Here is a 22,659-nt window from a genome sequence, read left to right as displayed (position 1 = left end):
ATGCAAAATGCCCTTTCTTAGGAACAGCAAACCACTGGTCTGTGAGGCTTCCAGGTTCTATAGAATATTCATGAGCCAATCCATGTCCATTTTTTGTTTTTTGATTTGTTTTGTTTTCCTATGCTATTTGTGGATGGAACTCCCTAAGGCAACCATTTCACCCTGAAAAGAGATTTTAAAAAAGCAACCAACTAAACTGTATCTCAACAACAGCAATGAAGTAAGCACACGTGTGTATGTGCACACACATACACACATACATATATACACATATACATATAATATGTATATAAATACATATAATATGTATGTATATATAAATAGGGCTTTATGATGCTGTCATGTGATATTTGGGAAATAATCTTTCAGTGTCATTCCAAAAAATTTAAGTCAGAGAAAATATATTTGTGTATAACATCCTAAGCAGATGGAGTCCATGGGCAAAGAGTCACATTACAATGAAATGTGACTAAGAATCATTGAGTCCATGGAATGCTGGAATTAAGGAGTACAGAGCTTTCTAAATGTCCAGGGCTCCTTTCACTTTCATGCCAACACTTTAGTGGCCTCTAAATGTACTCCATTAAAAGGCAAAAAAAAAAAAAAAAAAAAAAAAAAAATCAGTGGGAAGAATATTTGTAACTGACAACAATTTCTTACTAGGTAAGAATCAATGAATTTATCATCTGTACATATACTCAAAAAGTATGTTACAAAGCACAATTTGATTGGTTATAAATAACGAATTATGAGGAGTCCGGTGCAGTGGTGCATGCCTGTAATCTTGGTGACTCAGGAGGCTGAGGCAGGAGGATCACAAATTCAAAGTCAGCCCCAGCAATGTAGGCCCTCAGCAATTTAGGGAGACCCTGTTTCAAAATAAAAAGTTAAAAGGGCTGGGATGTGTGACAGTGGTAAAGCACCCTGTGTTCAATCCCAAGTACCAAACCAAATCAAACAAAAGAATCTACAGGGACCAGGCAAAAGAATTGCCTGTAATCCCAGCAATTCTGGAGACTGAGTCAGGAGGATCACGAGTTCAGTGAGTCTCAGCTACTTAGTGAAGCCTGTCTCAAAATAAAAAATAAAAAAGAAAGGGCTGGGGATGTGGCTCAGTGTTTAAGCAGCCCTGCGTTCAATCCTTGGTACCTTCAATCCCCCCAAAAAAGACCTATAGGGGATCAATGGACAGAGAAATTCTATAAGGTGGCCAAGGAATGAAGAAAGGTCACATTAGAAATGGGCATATGAGGGTCAATAAACACTTCGGAGGTGTAAATGAGAGACAAAGACATTCTACATGGAGAAAATGGTAAGAGCAAAAGAGCAGAAAATGGTGAGGAAATCTTATTCTTGTAAATCCTGTCCAGCAAGATGTGTGGTTTTGCTTTGGATTCTTTTGCTATTCCTGACCATAACAAGGAAGGTAGTTGGGAAAATTAGGAATCGGAGCCTAGGTAGGACTATTAGTGACTAGCAGCCTTGGTTTTTCCTTTTAACAAAATGTATGTGTTTATATCAACAAGCTTTCAAAAAATACTTATTAAATTGAAATTTAAAAAAATAAAAAATACTTATTGAGATCATTAATGGAGGAGAGCGGCAAGCAAAGTACTTTTATGGGAATGGAGGATCACACAGGGCAGGTGTGTGAGGCAAGGCTGGAGAGGAAAACTGGGATTTTACTGAACCAGAATTTAAAATATCCAGCTGAGGAGTGATTACTTCATTTAGCAATCACAGAATATTTGGAGGGAGAAAGGCAAACTAAATTGTCAATAACAAGTTTAATTTGCCTTAAATTTTGCCTGCTTTTCCCTAGTTATATTAAATTCACATTGATCCAAAGAAAAAAATTCTTTAAGAACCTATAACACCTAATTTATTAAGACAGATTAAGTAGGTACAAATTATTTTACCTCTTTACAAAATGCCATATCATCTGAGGTACTGAGTATAGAAAGAGGAATAAAGTTCAATGGGAATTTTTTTTTAAATGCCATACCATCTTAAACCTACTACCCAAATTGAACTCTTCCAAGTCTAAATTAAAATAAGAGTTGGGCTGGGACCAGTGACACAAGCCTGTAGTCCCAGAAGCTTGGGAGTCTGAGGCAGGAGGATCATGAGTTCAAAGCCAGCCTCAGCAACTTAGCAAGGCCATAGCAACCTAGTGAGACCCTGTCTCAAAATAGAAAATAAAAAGGGCTGAGGATGAGGCTCAGTGGTTAGGTACCCCTGGGTTCAATCCCTGGCACCAAAAAAAATAAAATAAAATAAGAGTTGGGGAATGGAAATGAAGCTCAGCAGTACAGCACATGCTTAGCATGTGAGAGGCCCTGGGTTCCATCCCCAGCATTGCAAATAAATAAATAGATCAATAAGTGGCAAAAAATAAATCTAATATCTTCATCTTTGTTTCAGTGGAACAAGAACAATAAAGACAAAAAGAAAGAATGTTGGCAGACATTTATTTATTTATTTATTTGTTTGTTTGTTTATTTATTTATTTTGTGGTGCTGGGGATTGAACCCAGGCAGCGTCTTGTGCATGTGAGGTAATCACTCTACCAACTGAGCTATGTCCCCAGCCCTATGGCAAACATTTCAAGATGCTCCAGAAAGAATCATGACTTTTTCCTCTGGAGAATACTGTGAAGAAGTTCCTTTATTTAAGTCACAAACTCTATGTGGCACCATGTTGTCTTGCAAACTGACTTCCAAACAAAATCCCCAATTAACAATAACATTAGTCATTGATTACAAGGATTTTCAAACCACCTCTTGAAACCACAGACTTGAAATTCCACTGGCTTGAAAGTCGACCGGTGAACCACCTACCAACATCTACAGTGTTCCATATAGAGTAGATGCCCCATGAACATTCGCCGAATGAAGTCCATGGCCTGTAGATTTTTGTTTCTACAGAGACAAAATTCTTTTTCATTTTCCCTACCCCCATTCGAATACTTTCTATTTAGAGGAAGTAAAATCTGAGAAACAGGAAGTGTTTTCACCAGGATGACCAAGTTAAGAAATCTTGATTACCCCACAACCTCAAATTGCACTGCCGTTGAGCATGTCCCATGTCCCATGACAGCACATGTTGTAATGGCAGCTTTTAGGCTTCTTGTAGCTTGGAAGTGAAGATCTTAGTGAGGATCTCCCAAGACAGGGGTGAAATGAGCTGCTCTTCAAATTGCAGGGAGGGTCATCTCTGTAACCAGATAGATACTTTATCTAAGTATATAAAAGAATATATATATTTTAAGTAGCAACAAGCAGCATTTGGTTGAGCATGTCCTTCCTTCCACAATTTCCTACCTGCAATGCAAACTTTGCACCTGAAACTTTACAGATTGGGATTAAAATGAGTGAGTACAACCAGATGCATTGGCACATACCTATAATCCCAGGACTCAGGAGGCTGAGGCAGGAGGATTGCAAGTTCAAGGCCAGCCTCAGCAACTTAGCAAGACCCTAAGCAATTTAGTGAGACCTTGTCTCAAAATTTAAAATATAAAGGTCTGAGGATGTGGCTCAGTGGCAAAGTGTCCTTGGGTTCAATAGCTATTGTGATTTCCAACATTAGTTACAACATACAACATACTTATTTCAACTTCTTCTTCTTCTTCTTCTTCTTCTTCTTCTTCTTCTTCTTCTTCTTCTTCTTCTTCTCTCTCTCTCTCTCTCTCTCTCTCTCTCTCTCTCTCTCTCTTTGTACTGGGGATTGCTGCTTCATAGAACTCACCTCAGTAAATCTGCACATCAAATGAGTGAGATGGGAACAAAATTAAGTGGGAGTTTTGGGATTCAAACCCAGATCACTGTGCCCCAGAGCCTATTCACTTTTTTTTTGGTACCGGGGATTGAATTTAGGGGCATTAAAAATACTGAGTCACATCCCTGGCCCTATTTTGTATTTTATTTAGAGATAGGATCTCACTGAGTTGCTTAGCGCCTCGCTGTTGCTGAGGCTGGCTTGGAACTCACGATTCTCTTGCCTCAGCTTCCTGAGCCACTGGGATTATAGGCATATTACACTGCACCTGGCTATTCACTTTTTTTTTGCCCCCTAAATTTCTTGAAACTTTCCTGTTGCTGTATTTCGGTTTTAGAAATGCAAAATATATATGAGTGAACATTCAGAATAACCTAGACTAGAAATGTCAAGGATGTTGTAAATTTAAATTGTTTGCTTGTTTGACACTGGGGATTAAACCCAGGGGCACTTTACCACTGAGCTATATTTCCAGCCCTTCTTCTGATTTTGTGGCAGAACCTTGTTAGGTGATCGAGGCTAGCCTCGAACTTGCCATTCTCTTGCCTCTGTCTCCTGAGTTGTTTTTCTACTGAAGCAGGTCTGGTTGACAGTTCTAATCTTAAAATCAGAAAGAAACAGGAAGGTGAGAGGGTTAGGTCTTACCTGTTACCTTATATAATGTGGTGGTGGGGGGTGTGTGTCAGAAGATCTCAGTGTGGCTGTATCTCTAGCCTTGTGGCCTCCACCAGCGTGTTCCTTATGCTTTCTGTCTCATAGATGTCTTAGTTGAAAAACAGGTCAAATAATGCAAATGTAAGAACGAACATGGAATTCTAGCTGGGGACATAGCTCCGTGTTAGAGCACATGTGTGAGTTCAATTCCCTGCACTGAAAAAAATAAAGAAATAATGAATATATTTTAGTAAAAGTATACTAATTGACTAAGCCTGTCAATCAATGAATGGTCAGCCAATAAATATTTGTTAAGTGCCATCTACATGCTAAGCACCGGGGGCACACGGTAATAAAGAGTAAGGACAGTGCTGGGTGCACTGGCACATGCCTGTCATCTCAGCAGCTCAGGAGGCTAAGACAGGAGGATGATGAGTTCAAAGCCAGCCTCATGCATTTAGTGAGGCCTTAGGCAACTTAGCAAGACCCTGTCTCAAAATAAAATATTAAAAAGGGCTGGGGATGTGGCTCAGTGGTTAAGTGCCTTTGGGTTTAATTCCTAGTACCAAAAAAAAAAAAAAAGTAAGGACCATGGGTCACAAGGTTAATGAGCTTACAGTCCTATGGAGCAAATAGTGAATAAAACATGTGATTTCAAAAGTATAAATAATGCTATTCAAACAAAGTGGTGTTCTTTATATTTATTATATATTCTACTGCTACCAGGTGCAGACGTTCCTATTGGCTACTTTGCCTGAGTTCTGCAGAAGAAAGGCTGCTGTTTGCCATTTCTCTCACATTGTATATAAATATCTAATTCAGATGCATTAATGGTGCATGTGGCAACACCAAATGTACATAAAATAGAGCTACAGACTCTCATGTTACACCCCATTAAATATACACTTCTTTTCAGTTCCACTTCTCATTTTTTTTTTTGGAAGTCCAGTTTCAATAGAGCATAGAAATCTCCAAGGTGTCTCAATGATCTGCCTTGCATTAGCATGATAGTGTATTGAAATTGGGCAAGACTCTCAGTGACAGTAACCGAGAAACTTCCCTTTAGAAGTCAATGATAGAAAGCAAAGAGGTTCAGTGGCACAGCTCTGGGACATGATGGCAGCTTGGTTGGTTGGTGGTATTCAGAAGTGACTCAAATCTCTTTGGGCTTGCTTTGCCATTACTGACCATACCAGAGTGGGTAGCTGGAGGAATTAAGAATTAGTGTCCTGCTGTGTGTGGTGGTGCATGCCTGTAATCCCAGTGGCTCTGGAGGCTGAAGCAGGAGGATTGTGAGTTCAAAGCCAGCCTTAGCAAAAGCAAGGCATTAAGCAACTCAGTGAGGCCCTGTCTCTAAATAAAATACAAAAAAAGGGCTGGGGATGTGGCTCAGTGGTTGAGTGCCCCTGACTTCAATCCCTGATACCCCCCCCAAAAAAAAATTAATGCCCCCATGGGACCCATTCCACTGGCCCAATGGTAACTATTAGATCTGTTTTTCCTTTGAATAAAATGTTTTTTATTTTAACTAGTTCACAGTGAATCTCACCACCACGTACATCCACAAGAAATTAACTTTAAAAAATAACTGTGGGTAAATGGCAGAAAGATCAATAGAGAGCAGGGAGATGGGGTGGGGAGAGGGAAGGGGAAGGAGAGGTCCTGGGGTCTGAATTAGAACAAGATATAGTCCATGCTTTTATAATTATGTCAAAATGGATTCTACTGTCATGTATAACTAAAAAACCAATAAAAAAGACAGCATGAAAAAATACATACTATCTCACTGAGAATATTTTATATTGATTATATGTTGAAATAATAATATGCTGGATATATTGGTTATATAAAAATACATTAGGGCTGGGGTTGTGGCTCAGTGTCAGAGTACTCGCCTCACACATGTGAGGCACTGGGTTCGATCCTTAGTACCACATAAAAACAACAACAACAAAAACGGTATCATGTCCATCTACAATTAAAAAAATACATTAATTTTAAAAAAGATAAGAGTATTGCACAATGAATGTTGTATTTCTGTCACTCTTCTCTATTGTTCTATTTTCCAGTTGATTTTTCTCTAAGCTTTTGTTGGGAAGGCTGTCAAGAGCCATCAACATGTATTGTTTCACGTTTTTGATCATCTATGTTGTTGATGATGATAAATATAGAAATATGGAGATAGTGTATAGGGACCATAACAAAACCATATTTCTTCTCCTTCAAATTTATCATGCAGGAGCCAGTGAGCTCACTCCTTCAAACAAAGTTTCAAAAAACTTTGTTGGGGGGTAGAAAATAAAATAGTGTGGCAAATGAAGATACAGGAGTAAATGCTGTCTGCAAACTTAGAATAAATAATCTTATGTTCTAGGGAGGTGAATATGTAATTCATTTGTGCAACCAAATAATTACTAAAGGATTTTTCAAAGTATCTGACATACTGCTGTTATGTTAGAAGCTTACCCTCTAACTGGGGAGCCAGGCCATACTAGCTGAAAAGTTAAATAATGATACAAAATAACATCAATTTCTTTGTGTGTGTGTCGGGGGAAGGGGTAACCAGGGATTGAACTCAGGAGACTCAACCCCTGAGCCCCATCCCCAGCCCTAGTTTGTATTTTTATTTAGAGACAGGGTCTCACTGAGTTGCTTAGGGCCTCACTTTTTGGTGAGGCTGGCTTTGAATTCACGATAGTCCTGCCTCAGCCCCCACCCCCCCACCCCCGAGCCACCGGGATTACAGGCATGTGCCACCATGCCTGGCATCAAATACCTATTAAATACCTCTCAATGCATCTATGCAACAGATCTATAAGGAAGAACTACAATAATTACACAGGTAAGGAAACTGGAGACTGAGTACACTGTTTAGTGCCATGTGGCTAAGTGGTAGGGCTGGGACGTAACATAGTTATATCTGAAGGCAAAACTTTTGCTCTCAAATGTAATTCAGTACTGCTTTCCAACCCGACTAATTCCCATTCTCTCATCCTCTGGATTGGCCTGGTTTCACTCCTCTAGTAGGGACTGTATTAGTCATCTATTGCTGTATAACAAACCACAAGTTCAGTAGGTTAAAACAACCCTCATTTATGAGTTTATAGTTCTATAGTTCAGAAGTCCAATACCCTGTGGCTGGCTTCTCTGCTCAGGGTGTCACAGGACTGAAATCAAAGTGGCTGCTGGACTGAATTTTCATCTGAAGATTCTGTGTAAAAATTCCCTTCCAAGCTCATTCTTGTTGGCAGAATTCAATTCATTGTGGTGGCACATTTGAGATCCCTGTTTCTTTGCTGGCAGTCATCCAGGGACCACTCTTGGATCTTAGAGTCCCCTGTATTCCCTGTCATGTGCCCCTTTTCTTCTTCAAGCCAGAAATACCACAGCAAATCCTTCTTGGGCTTCAAATTTCTGACTTCCTACATCTCAGACTTTAGACCCAGATGTAAAGAGTTTGTGTGATTAGGTCAGGCCCACCCAGATAATCTCTCTTTTAAAGTCAATTTGGGACTTTAGTTACTTCTGCAAAAATCCCTTTTGCCCTATAACAAAATCAGGAGAGTGATATTTCCTCATAGTCCCAGGTTCCATTCAAACTCATGGGGGAAAGATGATATAAAGTCATAATATTACAAGGACTCTTAGAAACTAGGGAGGAATGTGGCAGTTGGAAAATTGGAAAGGGTATTTCCTTAAAACTGTAAAGGACACAAAGTATTAAAACAACTTGAAAAAAGCACAAAAGACAATGAAACCATACAAGAAAACAAAGATGGGCAGGTTTTTTTTTTTAAATTTTTAACCAACAGAAATGTAAAATAAGTTATTTCAGATAGGAAAATCTTCTTTTGATGGCTCGAGTCACTGCTCGGTTTACTGGTGAACACTGAGTCACTGCTGATGAGGTTGGTGCTCTGCCATCTTCCCTAGGCACTGGCAGTTGCAATAAATAGGCAGCTGCCTCCTGCTAGCACCTGTCATTCTCTGCCTGGGGGTTTTCCTTTAGCCCTCTCCTGGGGCAAGTCTGAAATACTAGGGAGTTGAACCCTGAGAGCATCCCTTAGCCAATGATGGGGGAAATTTGTTGGATGATTACCCAAGTTTCCTAATCCCTTGGGTAAAAACCAAAAAACAACAAACAAACCCCAAACCAGAAAACCTTTTGGACAAAACCTATTGTCTCCCAGAGTTCCCTGATGTATTTCAGCCCACTGATATGTGCTAGTGGTAACTGACACGATAAAACACCCTTTATTGGTTTCTCCTGAGGCTTTAATTCTACTGTCTTTATTGTGACTACCTTCCAGATAAAGTACTTACATTTAAATTCTTGTCTTAGGTTTTTAGGCACTTAACACAATAGTGACTGTATCCTTGCATTTGATTTGATGGAGAAGGGCATTAACCTTTTATAGACAAATAGACTTATATCCCAGTCAATGTGAGATTTTAATTTTGTTTTCTATAAAAAGAGGACAATAAGGGGCTGAGGCTGTAACTCAGTGGTAGAGTACTTGCCGAGCATGTGTGAGGCCCCGGATTTGATCCCCAGTACCACGAAAAAACACAATAATGTTATGTCATCGCATCAAATGAGGTAATGATTATGATAAACTACCTGGCTCATAGAAAGCACTTAATAAGACCTAATTTTTTTCTTCTTTTTCTGAAATCATTGGTCTCTTCCTTCCTAGTACTTCTTCAATTTTTCCAGGAGTCAGCTCTCATGGTTTAATCAACTCGCCCTGTCTGGGTGTGGCTCACTGAGACATAGTGGAGGAAGCACAATTTTCCATGCAGTTATATTTTTCTATAAAATCAGAACATTTTATTAACGATAAGTAAGCCAAATATCCAACACCACTAATTTAAATCAAATAGATCCAGATATTTAAAATATCTAAGATATTTTGGTGCTTTACTCTCCCATTATCTCTCTCTCTCTCTCTCTCTCTCTCCCTCTTTTTGGTACCAGGGATTGAACTCAGGGGCACTCAATCACTGAGCCACATCCCCAGCCCTGTTTTGTATTTTATTTAGAGACAGGGTCTCACTGAGTTGCTAAGTGCCTCGCTTTTGCTGAGGCTGGCCTTGAACTTTCGATCCTCCTACCTCAACCTCCCAGAGTCATTGGGATTACGGGCGTGTGCCACCACTCCTGGCCCCAAATGCTACTTTTAATGTCAATGTAATCATGTGAGATATGAAATATTGGTATATTGGTATAAATTCTATTGTCAGATAGCCCAAGTTTAAGTCTCATCTCCGCCACTTATTGGCTGTGTGACCTAAGGCAAGGAAATCTCTTTATGCCTTTATTTCCTCATCTGTTGTGTAGGATAATAATGATATCTCCTTAATGGATTTTTTTTTCTTATTTTACTGGGAATTGAACCCAGGAGCACTTAGTCACTGAGCACATCTCTAGGCTTTTATTTATTTATTTAGTTTGAGACAGGGTCTTGCTAAATTGCTGAGGCTGGCCTCAAACTTGCAATCCTTCTGCTTCAGCATCTCAGCCACTGGAATTATAGGTGTGTGCCACCATGCCAGACTATTCTTGTTATTTCTATCTATTATTATTTGTTCAGTGACCTCCCTTGTGATGTCTCTGACCAACATAAGCAAGTGGACCCCTTTTACTCTTCCCGAGCTGTGGATGTTCTAGAAACAGTGCTGTTTTTTTTTTTTTTCAACTATTCACTTGCTGTACAACTTTTCACTTGTCTGTGTCCCTTCTAGACTGTATATTCACAGGTGTGTGAGGTCAGGCCTACTCTTTATTAACTTCTACATTCTCTGCTTATTGCATAAACTAATTGGAACTGGAAACTACATGGTTAGATATGTTTTCTATCCAAATTCACATTTTTATACAATTAAACAATGGATTCTAAGTGAGACTGTATCACTGGTATGAGAACAGGAAACATATTTGTTAAGCCAGTCACATTTCTTACTGGCTGTTTGATAGGGAAGATGATTATATCTCTCTGAGCTTTAGTTTCCTCATCTATCAAATGACTAGAAGGATAAAATTTATAGGGTGGTACTGAAAACTAAATGAGATGATACAGGTCAAATGTCTGGCACAGACAAAGACTTCATGTTTGTTTGCTTTTGTTTTTTTTTTTTTTGCATCAGGGATTGAATCCAAGGGCACTTAACCACTGAGCTACATCCCCAGCCTTTTAAATTTAATTTATTTATTTTTTTTAATTTAGAGACAGGTTCTCACTACATTGCTTAAGGCCTCGATAAGTTGCTGAGGCTGGCTTGAACTTATGATCCTCCTGCCTCAGCCTCTCAAGCCACTGGGATTACAGGCATGCATCACCACACCTGGCCTACAAAGACTTCTTGATAATAATTTCTTTTCCACTCTTTTCTCCTTAATCCAAAGTGCTGCTCAACAAGAATTCGAAGACAACTGGACAGAAACCTCACCTTTCATAAAATGGTGGCATGGATGATAGCACTTCACACTGGTAAGTTTATTAAGACAATTGAAATTGGGCAGAAAAATTGGAATCAGAGAGTTCTTTCTATTCTTTTTTTTTTTTTTTTTTTTTTTTTGGTACCAGGGATTGAACTCAGGGGCACTTGATCACGTAACCACATCCTCAGTCCTATTTTGTATTTTTTTTAGAGACAGGGTCTCCCTGAGTTGCTTAGGGCCTCACTAAATTGCTATGGCTGGCTTTGAACTCATGATCCTCCTGCCTCAGTCTCCCGAGCTGCTGGAATTACAGGCATGTGCCGCTGTGCCCTGCAGAGAGTTCCTCTCTGTTCTTGAAAACCTACGTGTTAAGAGATCAGCCTTTACAGGTTGATTATGCTGTGGTCAGATATGCTGTATTTTTTAATGAGTTCTGTTCAAAAGTATTCATGACTATTTCTGGTAATTAGGACTTATTCCTTTAGGTTTAAAGTTTTTCATTTTAGGATCTTCCTATAAATTAAAATGTGCCATAGGAAAAGTCAATCCTGGTGTCCTAACACTTTCTCATTATTTTTTTTAGTATCAAAATGTTTGTTACTGGGAGTGCTATGCCTGTAATCATAGAGGATCAGGAGGCTGAGGCAGGGGGATCACAGGTACAAAGCCTCAGCAACTTAGCAAGGCTGTAGGCAACTTAGTGAGACCCTGTTTCAAAAAAGGCAGGGGAGCAGAGAAGCTGGGGATATGGCTCAGTGTTTGAACACTCTTGGGTTCAATCCTTGGTACCAAAAAAAAAAAAAGTCTGTCACATATGACAGCTTTTATTTATCCTACAGAATTGCCTGGCTATACATGTTGATGTTTTTTATAGTAAACCTATGGGAATATTAGCTCATAAATTGAGAATCCCTTAAGAAAGCACTTATCAGCTAAGCATTTCATTATTGTTATTTTATTATCATATATATATATATATATATATATATATATATATTAGATATATGTGTGTACATACATTACATGTTGTTATTATAATTATTAAGGTGGTAGTGGTACAAGACAGGATGTGCCTAGGACCTTATCCAATCTCCATTAATTCATTTAGTAAATAATTCATGTGCCAGGCAGTAGACATGTACTGAACAAACCAGGCTTTTACTCTGCCCTTAAGTTTATCCCTGAGTAAAAGAGGCTTAGTTTATAGGCATTGGACTGGGTTCCTCTTTTCCTACCAGATCACACAGGCTTTTTGAGTCGTAGCAAATGAAATCTTTCAAAATAAATTTCTGAGCCAGGTGCAGTGGCACACGCACACCTGTAATTCCAGCAGCTCAGGAGGCTGAGGTGGGAGGATCTCGAGTTCAAAGCCAGCCTCAGCAAAAGTGAGGTGCTAAGCAACTCAGTGAGACCCTGTCTCTAAATAAAATACAAATAGGGCTGGGGACATGGCTCAGTGGTCGAGGGCCCCTGAGTTCAATACCCCGTATGCCCCTGCCCCCCCCCCAAAAAAAGGAATGTTTGCCAAAATCCTGTTACAAAGATTGGGAGTCAAATTGGTAAGAAAATAGGTTTCATTCAAAGCCAGCTTTGAGGGATTGGTGACCCTGGGCAAGGTTTTAGAGCTGTTATTAAGTGCATCTACATCAACAGGTCAGGGTAAGGATTAAGTCATCATAATGCACCTATAACAGTGTTTGGCATCTGGTAGATGCTGTGTAAGTGAAATAAAGAAATGCAATTTGTTTTTTCCTTAAGAGGTTCATACTGGTGGCCATTGGTTTGTACCAAAGCACTCACATTTGTCATCTCTCTCTGGAGGTAATTATGGAGTCAGGTGAATGGGCCAGCTATTAGGCATATATAAAGAATTCTCTTGTTTGAGCACAAATATATTAAGGAGGGAGAGAGAATGAGGGCATATCTAACCCTCTCAGAGACTGAGGCTATTTTGTAGTGTCACAGGAGAAGACGTGCCTGAGAAGAAGGGTATGAGCAGTATCCAGAGAGAAGGGAGAACCCGACCCCCGACCAGTGGGGTTCTTGGCATACATAATGGAAAAGAATTTTAGCACGTGCCAGTCAGAGGCATAGACAGGTTTATTTAAGAAAATAGGTGCACATTCAAGGGATAATGGGGGCCATCTCAAGGAGGAGATGCATTTTGGGGGTTCCCAGCTCTGCTTTAAAGGAAACTTGGAGAGGGGCGGGTATGGAAAGGTATGTAGGAATGATATCAGTCCAGTGATCTCAGGATGGGTTCTTGTGGTCTGGTCAATCTCTGTATCCTTAGGCTAATGTGATCTTTGTTATCTGATCAATAGATAACTCTGGAAAGTACCCTAAGTTATAGGTTCCTCATTATATCATATATCTCTCTTTGCTTAATCTAATTATTGGAAGGGTTGATTATCAGTGTACAGGTAGATTTACAGATTTCTCAGGAAGGTGGAAGTAGCAGGCCTGGAAAAGTATGTGGAACTCTGAATTAAAATTCTATATTCTTGTCCTTCCTTTATATCTCCTTTCTATCTCTCATTTCCTCTATCCTACCTCAGTAGATTCTCAGAAATTGATTGAATCTTTAGGAGTATGTAGCTCAACACCTTTATTTTACAAATGAGGAAACCAAGATCAGAGAGGTTAAGTGATTTCTCCATAACCACAAAGCAGAAAGGAGCTTACCCACTATTAATGGTATTAACCATTAGCACCCTGGGGAAAGAGGCTAGGCTATACTGCTTGCTTATTGCTCCACAAAAATTGAGAATCAAATTGGCAGGAAAATAGCCAGTTTTGAAGGAAGGAATTTCATACTTCATAAGGAGTCCGTTTCACCTCTAGAATAACTTTGCCTCTCTGGGTTATGAAGAGTCAGTTCTTGTGGCATTCTAGGCCACCTCTGTGTCTCTGTGACTTATCATAGAGTCAGAGGCTATGGCCAGAAACCCAGATCATACTACATTTGTGCAAATGCCTCACCCTCTTTGTTTTTCTTCTCTGCCCTCTTTAGCAATCCATACCATTGCACATCTGTTCAACGTGGAGTGGTGTGTGAATGCCCGAGTCAATAACTCTGACCCTTATTCAATAGCACTCTCTGAAATTGGAGACAAAGAGGGTGAAAATTATCTCAATTTTGCTCGAGAAAAAATTAAGGTAAGCCTCTCTTTTCCTGATTTAGAAGTCCCCTAAAACAGGATTTCACTGAGTGAAGAACTCAGCTTGGCTGGAACAATAACATCTCAAAATATAAATAAAGAAATCAATAGAAAGGGCTGGGGGTGTGGCTCAGTGGTTAAACATCCCTGGGTTCAATTCCTTGTAACAAAAGCAAAAATAAAAATAAAAAAAGAACCGATAGAGGGCAAATCTGGCCTGCTTGGATTAATTTGCAGACCCCCACCCCAGATTACTATTCCTCCAGATTACTATTCCCTATCCCAGATGTTGGTGTTCTACAAAGTACTTTCATGAATTAGGGAGCACCCTGGCCTAAGTGTTACCATCAGGCCAGCCACTGGCAGACAGTTGACAGTGATCTTTTGTTCTTTTTTAACCTACAGCATCTGAGGGGTGGCCTGTGTCTGCTACTTTGCATTCCTTGGTACACTAAGAGTTAGTTCAGTGCTTTCTTTCTTTTTTAAAAAAAAATATCTTTATTTTACATTTATGTGGTGCTGAGGATCAAACCCAGTGCCTCGTGCATGCCAGGCAAGTGCTCTACCACTGAGACACAACCCCAGCCCAAGTTCACTGTTTTCTTGGGCAGCCATGAGGGTATCCAGAGGCAAGGACTTCTCCTGTCCCAGGAGATGTCAAAGCTTATTAGAGAAGCTCCAAGCCAATTTCATATGCCCAATGGCTTGGGAAGATGGCTAAATCTCATAACTATGCATTAAATTTCAAACATGTTTTTTTTTTCTGTTCAGAAAAGATCACAAGAGAAGACATTTAATTTTGCTCAAATTCATATCCTCAAAGTGACATGAGAGAAAAATTGCCTGATCTTCTTAGGGACAGAATTAAACAGCATCAAACAAAACAAATTCTTTTCCTATGATATCTTGAATAATTATTCTTTTAATTGTTCATTGTTTGCCCAGTAATAATAAGGGCCACAAAATGAACACAAGGGTGAGCTGACACTGTCACACTCTGACCAGATCTCCTTGAGTCACCTGTACTGTACCTGTGCTTCCTCGGAGTGTGTTCAATGACCTGTACATGGGTTTCCTTCTGCAAAAACTGCCCTGGGACTACTAGCATCCCTTTGCCCAAAAGTTCAGACATCTGAAAGGGCCTGGTTGGTTATCTCTCCCTGGGTAGCCCTTGGCCAACAACTGATGAGAGAAGACCACAGTAGTCCAGCTTCTTCAGGATAAACTCCGAGGTGTAACTTCCTCCAGAGTTCCCCTGCGGGATCAAGCTGAAGCTTTCCCCCGTGAAACTTGTTCTGAGACCATCCCCTTGCTTAGCTTTTTGTTTTATCTTGTTCTATTCTTTGTTCCCTTTATAGTTTCCCTTGAGGTCCATTCTTCATAATGAATTCTTTTATTTATTTATTTTTTGATACCAAGAATTGAACCCAGGGACACTTAACCACTGAGCCACATCCCCAGCCCTTTTTATACTTTATTTAGAGACAGGGTCTGGCTAAATTGCTTAGGGCCTCGCTAAATTGCTGAGACTTGCTTTGAACTCAAGACTCTCCTGCCTCAGCCTCCCAGAGCCGCAGGGATTACAGGGGTGCACCACTGCACCTGGCTATAATGAATTCTTGCTCATGGATCCTCATTTCAGGGTCTACTTCTGGGGAATCCAGCCTAAGATGTATTTATAAGTCTATAAGCACTGTGGCCTTTTCCAAATAAAAGGGAGAAAGACCTTCAGGAAGTTCTAGGTCATCTTTTAGTCAATGATTTATTTTATATTCCCTTAAAACTGTCTAAGCTGGGTACCGTGGTGCGTCTGTAATCCCAGTGGCTCAGAAGGCTGAGACAGGAGGATTGTGAGTTCAAAACCAGTCTCAGCAATTGAGCAAGGCCCTAAGCAACTTAGTGAGACCCTGTCTCTAAATAAAATACAAAATCGGGCTGGGAATGTGGCTCAATGATTAAGCGTCCCTGGGTTTAATCCCCGGTATCAATTCATATTTTCTATGATTCCCCAACCATGTAAGTTTCCTTTAAAATTTAGAGATATCTACTCTGTGTCTATATGTTTCTGTGAGGGGTGATTAATATTATCCAAAAGGGGGGGAGATGAAAACACCTATTGTCCTGTATACTGGACACTTTGTGAATGGGCAGTCTTGCATCTGAGAGCCTACAATAATGTGTGTGTGTATGTGTGTGTGTGTGTGTGTGTGTGTGTGTGTGTGCATATTTTACAGAACCCTGAAGGAGGCCTGTATGTGGCTGTGACTCGCTTGGCAGGCATCACTGGAATTGTCATAACACTGTGTCTTATCTTAATTATCACCTCCTCTACCAAAACCATCCGGAGATCTTACTTTGAAGTGTTTTGGTACACACACCATCTCTTTGTGATCTTCTTCATTGGTCTTGCCATCCACGGAGCTGAGTAAGTTTTAATTCCAAAGCCAAGGACTTTATGTCATTCAATTTCCAGGTGTGGTGCCCTACTAGACATGGTGACTTCCTTACTTATGTGTGGTCAGCCTGTCTGCAGAGGTCAGTTCAATAGAAATCAGCACACTTGTAGTTTCTTACACACAACTAGTTGCTATTTACAGTGCAGGTATTTATAGCAAGCTTGAAAAATACAACCAAGTCTGAGTATTTTTGCTAGTATATAAAACATATTGAACCAGATGAGGTGGTGCTTGCCTATAATCCTAGAGACTCCAGAAGCTGAGGTAGGAGGATTGCAAGTTCAAGGTCAGCCTCAGCAATTTAGGAAGGCTCTAAGCACCTTAGCTAGACCCTGTCTCAAAATAAAAAATAAAAAGGGCTGGGGTGTGACTCAGTGGTTAAGCACCCCTAGGTTCAATCCTCAGTACCAAAACCAAAATCAAAACAAAAACACAACAAAAATACACAAATAAACAAACAAAAAACATATTGAGAGCACTGGTATGGTCTATAGTATTGTCTCCTGTGGCTCAATCACTAGTGAATTAGAAAAACTCCCAAGGCAGAGTGGTTAACAATGTGCTAGTTGAACAGGTTTGTTGTAGTTCATTGGGTTTTGATTTAAGCCAACCATTATTTCTTGGTTGCCTACTGCATATGAGGACCTATCTCAGGTACTGTGGGGAGTATTAGTCAGAAAAATCTGTGGTTCTTACCTTCTAACATTCTAATATAATAAAGGTAGCAGTGAACTTCTATTGAACATTTGTTCTCTATCAGGCTCTATGCTAAGAATTTGGCATGAAATGTTTCTTTTAATCCCCCCCAAATGAATAATTGTTCTCACTATCCCCATTTCTGGGGAATGGTAATTGTAGACAAGGAATCTGAGGATCAAAAAGATAAATTTTTGCTAGCTACTCTTCTGTTAGGATATATATATATATATATATATATATATATATATATATATATATAATTAAAAACACTTAACACCAAAAAAAACAATTAATAAACAGACATTTTTCAAAAGAAAAAATACAAATTAGGGAAATGCAAATCAAAACTACACTGAGATTTTAATCTCATATCAGTCAGAATGGCTGTCATCAAGAGTACAAATAGTAATAAATATTGAAGAGGATATAGAGAAAAGGGAACTCTTTAACACTGTTGGTGAGATTGTAAATTGGTATAACCATTATGGAAGTCAGTGTGGAGGTTGCTCAAAAGACTAGGCATGGAACCACCATAGGACCTAGCTATATGCTCTTTGGTATTTGTCTAAAAGAACTAAAGTCATCATACTCTCGTGATGCATGCATACCCATGCTTATTGCAACACAATTCACAATAGCCAAAATATGGAAACAGCCTAGGTGTCCATCAATGGATGAATGGACACAGAAAACGTGGTATAGGTACACAATGGAGTTTTATTCATCCATTAAGAAAAAATGAAATTGTCATTTGCAGGAAAATGGATAGAAATGGAAGCCTTTATTTTAAACAAAATAAGCCAAATTCCAAAGGTCCAGGGTCACATGTTTGCTCTCCTATGTGGAAGCTAGAGAGGAAAAAGGAAAACAAAGGTGAAGGGCAGGGATCTCATGAAAATCAAAGGGAGAGCAGTAGAGGAAAGGTATCAAAAGGGGGGCGTGGGGAGGGAGGGGGAAGTGCTGGGGAGGGGTGTGGGCCAAGTTATATTGCTATACTCTGTGCTTGTGTGAATCCCATCATTTTATACAACTAAAAATGCACCAATAAAAAATGTGGAAGCAGAAAAAAAATATGTAGGCCAGGCCACCTTGGCTGGTAAATGGCCTAGAATAATAGCGGCTTAAAGGGAACTGTGATGAACACCCTCATGGAGATACAGAGCTTGCTCGGGAGGAACCCTCTTTAATACCAGGCTTCCTTTTCTACTGTTTCACGCCACCTGCTTGCCAAGGCAGGCCCAGGGAAGTTCCCTGGTGGCTACAGAGTTCCAGGAAAGTAGGAGTGGGGGAGGTAGATACTCAAACAGTCTGCCCAGAGCCAAGTCAGTCTAGCTGTGGCCAAGACTTAAGTGTGAAAAGGGGAAGGGTGGGGAGAAGCACCCTTGAGCAACCTCTGCATGCATTCTTAACCCACTTCCTCACTCTGATCCTTGATAAACTCTTTCTAAGCACTGAGAAATCCATAGAACAAAAAATAAAGCAGAACAAAACAAAACAAAAAACCTCTCAACTCTCCAAAAACAATTGACTATTAATTTATTTATTTTGGTACTGGGGATGGAACCCAGGGGCTTAACCACTGAGCCACATATTTTTTTTTTTTTAAAGAGAGAGTGAGAGAGAGAGGGGGACAGAGAGAGAGAGAGAGACAATTTTAACATTTATTTATTTTTTCTTAGTTCTCGGCGGACACAACATCTTCCTTTGTATGTGGTGCTGAGGATCGAACCCGGGCCGCACGCACGCCAGGCGAGCGCGCTACCGCTTGAGCCACATCCCCAGCCAGAGCCACATATTTTTGATTTTGAGACAGAGCCTTGCTAAATTGCTTAGGCCCTCACTAAATTGCTTAAGGCCTCTCTAAGATGCAGGAGCTGGTCATGAACTTGCAATCCTCCTACCTTAGCCTCCCAAGCTGCTGGGATTACAGGCAGTTATATGATTTTTGTACCCACAAATAAAGTACTTCTGCTAAGTCTCAGGGCCACTATGTATGACTGAATAGGTTGTCCACTACACAAGGGTGCCCAACCAAAGAGAGGCAAGGTAGCTGGCTAATCCCTTTGCCTGCAGGACTGCCCTCACAGAAGGGGAGCCTTTTTTTCTAATATACACAAAGGCACTGTTTAGGCTAGTAGCCACCCTGTAGATTTGAAGTTTTTTGGTTTCTATTTTTTGTAAATGAAAATAATCTCAAGGCAGAAGCACATATTCTCCCCTTAAGAAAACTCATATTGATGATCCAAGATCTGCTCTCTACGGTAAATGCAGACATTCTTTGTGCCATTGAACACTTTTTTTCCCATTGCTTAGGATCACATATTTTGCTGTTATGTGGTGGTGTATGACTTAATCCCAGAGACTTGGGAGGCTGAGGAAGAAGGATCACAAGTTCAAGGACAGTCTCAGCAACTTAGCAAGACCCTATCTCAAAATAAAAAATTAAAAGGGCTCGGGATGTGACTCAGTAGTAGAGCATGCCTGGGTTCAATACATAATGTAAAAAAAAAAAAAAAAGGAAAAATTGCGTATTTTCTTTCTTCTAATCTATTTCGGGGGTGATGAGAAGATACAGCTTTTAAGTAAAAACTACAGGACCCATGTTAGGGGTACTTAAAATATGCAGAATATCTGGCTGGGGACATATTCATTGCCTAGTGCAAGGGGGGCCCTGGGTTCAATCCCCAGCACTGAAAGAAATAAAAAAGAAAAAAAAAACCTCAAAACCCAGAATTTAAAAACACAGATAGCTTAATTTCTTGCTACTAAATGAATTAGTTGCATGTTTTTCTTCTAGACGGATTGTACGTGGAGAGACTGACAAGAGTTTGAATTACACTGGGAAAAATTCATGTAAAGACAATTTCACACAGTGGGGAAAACCAGGCTGCCCAGTTCCGGACTTCGCTGGGAATCCTCCTATGGTATGTACAACTCATTGTTGCTATTAAAGTTTTATTACTGTCAGTCTTTAAACTATGTCTAAGATGTGCACAAATGTCATAGAGTTGTCTGTTACAAATGTCACAGAACTTCTAGGATGTCAAATCTAGTTTTCTCTACTATATTTATTGGCTAGAATTCTTTCTTTTTTTATGGTTTTTTTTTTATTATTTATTGTTGGTCGTTCAAAACATTACATAGTTCTTAATACATCATATTACACGGTTGATTCACGTGGATTATGAACTCCCGCTTTTACCCCGTATACAGATTGCTGTATCACATCAGTTACCCTTCCATTGATTGACATATTGCCTTTCTCGTGTCTGATGTATTCTGCTGTCTGTCCTACTCTCTACTATCCCCCCTCCCCTCCCCTCCCCTCCCCTTTTCTCTCTCTACCCCTTCTACTGTAAATCCTTTCTTCCATTTGTATTATCTTGTCTTACCCCTCCTTTCCTCTTATATGTCGTTTTATATAACCCTGAGGGTCTCCTTCCATTTCCATGCGATTCCCCTTCTCACTCCCTTTCCCTCCCACCTCTCATCCCTGTTTAATGTTAATCTTCTTCTCAAGCTCTTCGTCCCTACCCTGTCCTTGTTGACTCCCCTTATATCAAAGGAGTCATTTGGTATTTGTTTTTTAAAGATTGACTAGCTTCACTTAGCATAATCTGCTCTAATGCCATCCATTTCCCTCCAAATTCTATGATTTTGTCATTTTACAGAATTTCTTTCTTGAAAGAATTTTTTTTTGCATTTATCTGTTATCAATGTCCTGAAAGAAAACTTGACAAAGTAGCGTTTTAAAATTGTTGTTTGGTGCCATGCACCTGGTGGGGCACACCTATAATCCCAGAGATTTAGAAGGCTGAGGTAGGAGGATCACCAGGTTCAAGACCAGTCTCAATATCTTAGTAAGGCACTAAACAACATAGCAAGACCCTGTCTCAAAATAAAAAATAAAAAGGCCTGGGGATGTGGCTCAGTGGTTAAGGGCCCTGGGTTTAATTCCCAGTACCCAAAACAAAGAAACAAAAAAAGATTATGGGTTCAAGAAGTTCCATCTCTTTTCTTTTGGATGTGAAGACCACAAAAACAGCAGTTAGTGCTTTTCACCAGGACTGTTAAGGATTCCATCCTGAGCTGATAAATCCCTTATAAGCAGCTAGAGGCCTCTTCAGATACCAGGAAATAAGACTTTCTATAAGGCTTTCAGAACTGGGAAGAAAATTGATGATGTGACACCCTGCAATGCCTTTAGGGATTAGGAGGTCCAGTCTTTCAGGCCTGAAGGAGGCTGGAAAGCTAGGTTCACACAAACACCCAATGGCACCATGTGACGGAGCAAGAGTGTGGTACTGGTGACTGAGGGTAAAAAATACTTCCTTTTTATATAAGGAGTTCTGAAGGGCTCCTCTTCGTGTTTCCTCAAAATCTCTGCTCCATAAAGTGAGAAGAGGGACTTGTAATTTTTCTATCTTTCCCCTCATTGACAGACAGTATACTTTATTGGTTCTTGTGCTAGCCATTTATTATGGTTTGGATATGAGGTGTCTTCCCAGTGCTCCTGTGTTAATACAGAATCATGAGATGGAATGATTAGATTATGAGAGCTGCAACCTAATCCCTCTGTTCTACTTTGAATGGACTGACGGGGTGGTAACTGTAGGTGCGGGGGTGGGGTGTGACAGGAGGAGGTGGGTCATGGAGTGTGTCTGGAATGGTTCCTTTTCCCTGTGGCCCCTACTCTCTCCTCTTTCTGCTTCCTGACCACCACGAGGTGAACAGCTTCCCTCTGCCATACCCTTCTGCCATGATGTTCTGTAGCAATGGACTTGGTTGACCACGTACTAAACCTCTGGAACCTTGAGCCCAAATAAACTTTCCCTCTTACAAGTTGTTCTTGTCAGATATTATGGTCACAGTGGCAAAAAGTTGATTAAAACACCATTGCTATAAAACTGGACAAGAATCATCATTTGTACAAGGGATTCTGGATAGGATTATTATTTTTTTCTTATACACAGTATGACATAAAAGCATATTTTGCATCCCATTTTCTCCCTTTTTCCTACTCTCTTAGCATAGGAATACCCTTCCCCCAGATGCAGCATGCTATGAAGTCTTATCCTTGAGCATCTTTGTTCATTAACAAAACACATCAGTGCACTGCCCACACCACATTCAAACATCAATAGAAAGGATAAAAAGGGAACCATATTGCCAGGCTTCTTAGGGGCTGGGGAAGGCACATTTCCTCGATGACAGCTAGAGTCATAGTACTACTACCTTAGCAGACATCTGCTTCAAAGGAGCTTCTGGTTTTCTGGGGCTATTAAAAGCAATGCCCAAACCTGGTTCCACTCAATGGCACCCCGTGTTGGCACCCAAGAAATAGATGGATGACTCAAGACTGTTTTAAATACCTGTCTCATGAAAATGAAGACTAGCAGCAGAACATTCCTGACCTCTGGTGCAAATATTGTCCAACTTTGTCTGAATATGGGAACATGCTCTCACC

The 22,659-nt window shown here is 40.1% G+C and overlaps 1 protein-coding gene across 1 annotated transcript in view; it reads left to right on the top strand.

Moving 5' to 3' along the window:
- Positions 1-22,659, top strand: part of Cybb (cytochrome b-245 beta chain) — a 42,496-nt gene that overhangs the window by 5,086 nt on the left and 14,751 nt on the right. The window contains exons 4-7 of the mRNA XM_026387577.2: positions 10,841-10,925; positions 13,890-14,035; positions 16,272-16,462; positions 19,990-20,116. Of these exons, the coding sequence (XP_026243362.1) occupies positions 10,841-10,925; positions 13,890-14,035; positions 16,272-16,462; positions 19,990-20,116 (549 nt within the window). The remainder of the gene's footprint in view (positions 1-10,840; positions 10,926-13,889; positions 14,036-16,271; positions 16,463-19,989; positions 20,117-22,659) is intronic.

The sequence above is a fragment of the Urocitellus parryii genome, chromosome X (assembly GCF_045843805.1).
Source record: "Urocitellus parryii isolate mUroPar1 chromosome X, mUroPar1.hap1, whole genome shotgun sequence".
NCBI lineage: Eukaryota > Metazoa > Chordata > Mammalia > Rodentia > Sciuridae > Urocitellus > Urocitellus parryii.
Note: the sequence above shows the minus strand (reverse complement) of the source record. Positions and strands in the feature narration are given on the sequence as shown.